This window comes from Camelus ferus, chromosome 7 (assembly GCF_009834535.1).
Source record: "Camelus ferus isolate YT-003-E chromosome 7, BCGSAC_Cfer_1.0, whole genome shotgun sequence".
NCBI lineage: Eukaryota > Metazoa > Chordata > Mammalia > Artiodactyla > Camelidae > Camelus > Camelus ferus.
In genome coordinates, this window is record NC_045702.1 from 19,067,378 (window position 1) to 19,072,420 (window position 5,043).

General features: G+C 48.4%; 1 protein-coding gene across 1 annotated transcript; it reads right to left on the reverse strand.

Moving 5' to 3' along the window:
• Positions 1 to 3,589: 3,589 nt before the first annotated feature.
• Positions 3,590 to 4,573, reverse strand: LOC102520281 (olfactory receptor 10AC1). The gene has a single exon (XM_006185405.2). The coding sequence runs from the start codon at positions 4,571 to 4,573 to the stop codon at positions 3,590 to 3,592; it is 984 nt and encodes a 327-aa protein (XP_006185467.2).
• Positions 4,574 to 5,043: the final 470 nt, after the last annotated feature.

Sequence of the window (5,043 nt, forward strand, 5' to 3'; positions counted from 1 at the left end):
TGGAGGGCTAGACAGTGAAGACCTGTGGGAAGAACAGGAGTGGAAATAACAAGGAAACGGCCAGATCAGAGATGTGCCAGAACCACAGACGACTCCTTAGTACGTACAGTCATGCACCTTGCTTTTTCACTTAACAGCATATATGAGAGATGGTTGCAGGTCTGTTACAGATAAAACTGCTTCATTCTCTTTGACAGTTGCATGGGGTTCCATTATAGGAATAAACCATAATTTATTTAATCAGTCACATACTGTTATTTAAACAATCTTTAATCTCTTGCTGATCCAAGTAATGCTGAGGTGAATATTTTTGAATATATGTTATTTGCCCACAAGGCAAGTATATTGGCAAGGTCAAACTCTTGAAGGAGATATTGGAGCAAATGGTATGTCCTGTAATTCTAAGTGATGTTAATTGATGTGTCCAGTTGCCCTCCACAGAACTGAATGAATATATTCTACCATCAACAGTGGATGAGGGAGCCTGTTTTTTCCTTTAAACCCTTTGTTCATGTTTCTGAGCAATAAATGCTCTTAAATGGCATTTTCTGATATTATTCTGTATTTCTCTTATGAGTCAGGTTGAAACTCTTTTCCTATGTGTAAAAGCCATCTGCATTTCCTTTTCTGTGAATAGTCCATTCACTCCTTGGCCCACTTTTTCTCTGACTATTAGTCTTTTTCTCACTGATGGGCGGAAGTTCTTTATGTATTGATGAGATGAGCCTCTTTCATACATTAGACATGATCATCCCAGCTTGTCTCTTCTCTTTCCATTTTGTTTAAGGTAGTATCCCAGGAATAAAGACTTTGCTTTATTAATATAGTTAATACATTCTGCATTTTGTGTCATGCTTAGACAGCCACGCATCCTTCTATGCTGGTCTTCCTCAGAGTTCTGTCTGGGAACTGCGCTGTTCTTCCTCTGCTCGCTCTCCCAGGATGAAATGATCTCAGCCACGTCAATTGCCATTGGTGTGTGATTTCTAAATGTGTTTCTCCTAACACATACTCAACTGCCAGTGGTACATCTCCACATAATCAGTCCTGAACTCATCACCTTAAATCTGCCCTGCCTTCAGACTGGTTTTCCTGTTGTTTCCATCTCAGTGAGCCCCATTTGTCATCTTTTCCAGATCAGATCATCTGTATCACCACTGAATCCTCTTTCTCTTTTAGCCCTAAGCATTCAGTCTGCACTGAGTTCTAGTATAGCTGCCTTCTGAATATTTCTCCAACCTGTCCATTTCTGTCCATTTCCATCACCACTTACTGAATGTGGGCCAGCATCATCTCTAACCTGTATTTCTACACTAGCTTCCTAATAAATACACTTTTTGTCATGTCCTTCTTCAGTTCATTCTCTACATGGTAGTCAGAGTGTTAAAACTGGACCATATCCACTCCCCTGCTTAAATGTCTTCAATGCTTCTCTCTTTTTTTCTCCTTCTTCTCCCCCTTTCTCTCCCTTCTACTTTTTTCTCCTTTTCCTCCTCTTCTTCTTTAGGGTAAAGTTCAAAGTCTTTAACATGGCTTACAAGGCTTCCATGATCTAGCCCCTGTTTGTACCTCTAGCATAATTTCTTAATACAAGCAGCACACAGCACCCCCACCCCCGACATCACCATTAGTAAGAAGCAGTCCACTGGACAAGTCCCTGGAATGTATCATGGTCTCTTTTGCCTTGGGGCATTTGCACATGCTGTTCCCTCTGCTTGGACTCTCCCTTCTCAGCTATGTTTGTCTGGCTATAGCTATCTCTACTTCATTCCTCCGAAATTTGGATTGAGGTGCTAGGTAGACAGTGGCATCTTGATCAGAGTTGAATCCTCAACTCTCTAATCCTTGGCATGGAACCATCACTCAATAAACATTTGTTTGTTGCACGTAGGGATGAATGAATAAATTCTGGGATTTTCCTAGTGTAGACTAACATTTGTCCTTACATTTTGTGACAGTTTGTTCCCTTTACTGTGCTAGGATATAGTGATGTAACATTGTATAGAAATAGTCACATCAAAGGAATTTATTTTCTCTAGTCAGTTTACAGGGCAATGTGGATTAGTAATTCTTTCTCTTAATATCTCCCCACTTTATCTTTGACAGTAATATTTCCTCCATGCTACCGGTGGGTAAAGGCACCTCAGTGCAGGGATAGAGTTCCCTCCACTTCACCCCAGAGCTATGGGTAAGGAGACAGCTTTCAGACATTTGTCATGGGGATGGAGGGCAAGAAGAAGTCTCTCTGATTCACTGAGGGGGCTCCAATATTGTTTGTCTTAGATAATTATGTATATAAGAGTAGCACCTATTGAAAATGATTATGAGAAATTTGGGAAATATACAATCAAGGAAATATAAATTCCCCATAATCTCACCACAGAGAGAGTAATTAGTAACTTTCTGGTGGGTGATGTCACTTCATGGTCTTAGTAACTATCTATCCTAACAAATATAGTGACAAATAGGGATAGTAACAAATCTATCCCTCCTCTTGAATCTCTTCCATGAGCTCTGGATTAGTGTATGTGACTCCTCAGTCACTGTCTCCACGGGCTCGTCCTGCTAGCATTTCGACTCCACATGGCTGAGCAGGAGCTCTCATCCCCTTCTCCCCACTTGCACCTGCGGCTGTATTTTTTTCAGTAAGTAGTACCACCACCCACCTGGTGACCTAGGTTAGCAGTGATCCTTAGCTCCTCTATACCTAATCAGGATTCTGTAGTTTCTACCTCCTGCGTATCTCTTCACTCTTTCATGTCCCTGAATCACCTGTGTCAATGCTCTGGTTCAGGCTCCATCACCTCTCTCCTGGAGTATGGCAGTGGCTCCCTAAATGAGCCTTCATGTCTCCGGACCATTCTCCACATTGTGGCCAGAGTGACCACACAAGGAGGGGCAAGCCATGTGTCATTCTATGAGCTCAAATCCTTCAGCTGTTTAAAAGGTCCTTCCCAAAATGCCCCTATCCATGTTTAACCATTTGAAGCATTCTATTTTTCAGGAGAGGTTAATTAGATTTATTTATTTATGGCAGTACTGGGGATTGAACCCAGGACCTCCTGCATGCTAGGCATGCACTCTACCACTGAGCTATGCCTTACCCCCTCATTTGGAGAATTCTTGACTCTCCTCTTCACCTAGTTGACATCTACTCATCTTACAGTTCTCCACTGAGCCATCTTTGTCCCCCAGGAAGCTTTCCCTGACTCCCTTCTCCTCAAAGTCTAGCATGAGCCACTCCATCCCTCTGCTGTTTTCTCCTTGCGTCTGTCCTTCTCTCTGTCTGTGAGGCATGTGTTGTGCCTTCTTTGTCACTACAAGCCCACCACCTTGCCCAGCACATGGGAAGAACTGAACAGGTACTGGTGGAGCCACTAAATGCAGGTCTAGGTTCTATACCACACTGTCTTTGGCTATTCCTCAAGGGAGGGGAAGAGGATGGGGCAACTGCTGGGAGGCTCTCCTTATGTGGACACATTTCCAGATTCTATTTCCTGAATCCGGTCCTTGAGTTCCCCGTGTGGCGTTCCTGATGCAGACACCTGCTGATAGTGGAAACTTTACAGAGCGGAGGTGCCCTGGTTCCCTACCTGCTGTCAGGACACAGACCCTGACCTGGGGCTTGGCAAGGCTGCCACTGTCCCAGCACCCTGCGGATGGCGGTGGTGATCTCACGGTTGCGCAGGCTGTAGATGAATGGGTAGAGCAGCGGCGTGACGTTGGTGTAGACCAGCGCCAGCGTGCGGCCCTGCCGCGGGGAGTAGCTGGCCTTGGGCCGCACGTACATGAAGGTGGCGCAGCCATAGTGGAGGAAAGTGACGGCCAGGTGCGAGGCGCAGGTGGAGGCAGCCTTGCGCCGGCCTCCTGGGGAGTGCAGGCGGCTTAGGGCAGCTGCGATGGCGCCGTAGGAGGCCAGGATGAGCACCGAGGGCAGCAGCAGCAGCACCAGGCAGGCGCCCAGCAGGGGCAGCTCCTCGGCATAGCTCTGTGTGCAGGCCAGGTGCAGCAGCGCCGTGATGTCGCAGAAGAAATGCACTAGCAGGCAGGAGCCACAGAAAGGCAGGTGGAAGACGGCCACCGTGAGCCCCACGGACACCACCAGTCCCCCAAGGCAGCAGGCCAGGGCCAGCCACGCGCACAGCCCGGGGGTCACCACGGCTGCGTAGCGCAGAGGGTGGCAGATGGCCACGTAGCGGTCATAGGCCATGGCAGCCAGCAGGAAGCACTCGGCCCCGCCCAGAGCCACGAACATCTGCATCTGAACAGCGCAGCCCAGGAAGGAGATGGGGCTGCCTTGGCTGAGGCCGGGCGAGGCCAGGTCGGCCAGGGAGCGGGGCACCACCACCAATGTGTAGCAGAGCTCGATGGCTGACAGCTGGCACAGGAAGAGTAGCATGGGTGGCCGGCTGGGCACCGAGGCCACGGCCACCAGGATGAGCAGGTTCCCGCTCAGGGTGGCCAGGTGCACGGCCAGCAGCAGCAGGAAGAGCGCAGGTCTCATGTGTGGGAACTCGGCGAAACCCTGCAGGAGAAACCCACAGGGCGCAGTGGCATTGCTGGGGCTGTCCATGCACAGCCGCCCAGGGGCACCTGTGGGAAAGACACGGGGGAAGGGAGAGTTTGTGGGCTACGGCTCCTCTGGCCCTGCTGGTGAAGAAAAGGCTGGGTGGAATTTAGATGGGAGGAGGGAGCAGGGCTGCAGAAGAAGGGGGGGTTTCTCAGGTCCATTCCCAGCTGCTCTCTGTATGAAGGCCATCTTTTTATCTTGTTCTAAAAAATGGTGCATTTTCCCCTGCCTCCTGGACTGGAATTCCTACAGCTGCTTTTTCAACATGCTCTTTCCAAAGAGGCTTGATTTTAGGCCCTTTATTTACAATACACCATCCTGACCTCCACTTACAAAGAATTCCTGGCCTTCAGACTCCACTTACTTTGTGGGTCTTAAACAGTCACCAGTGTTAGTCCACCTTAGCCTCAGCTCCCAAGGCAGGAATTGTGTCTTTAGGCTCTGCTTCTGCTTCTTCCTCCCTCCCCTACTCT

What these genes read in the sequence shown, in the direction of transcription:
- LOC102520281 (XM_006185405.2), bottom strand. Translation starts at nt 4,573, where the DNA reads ATGGACAGCCCCAGCAATGCCACTGCGCCCTGTGGGTTTCTCCTGCAG.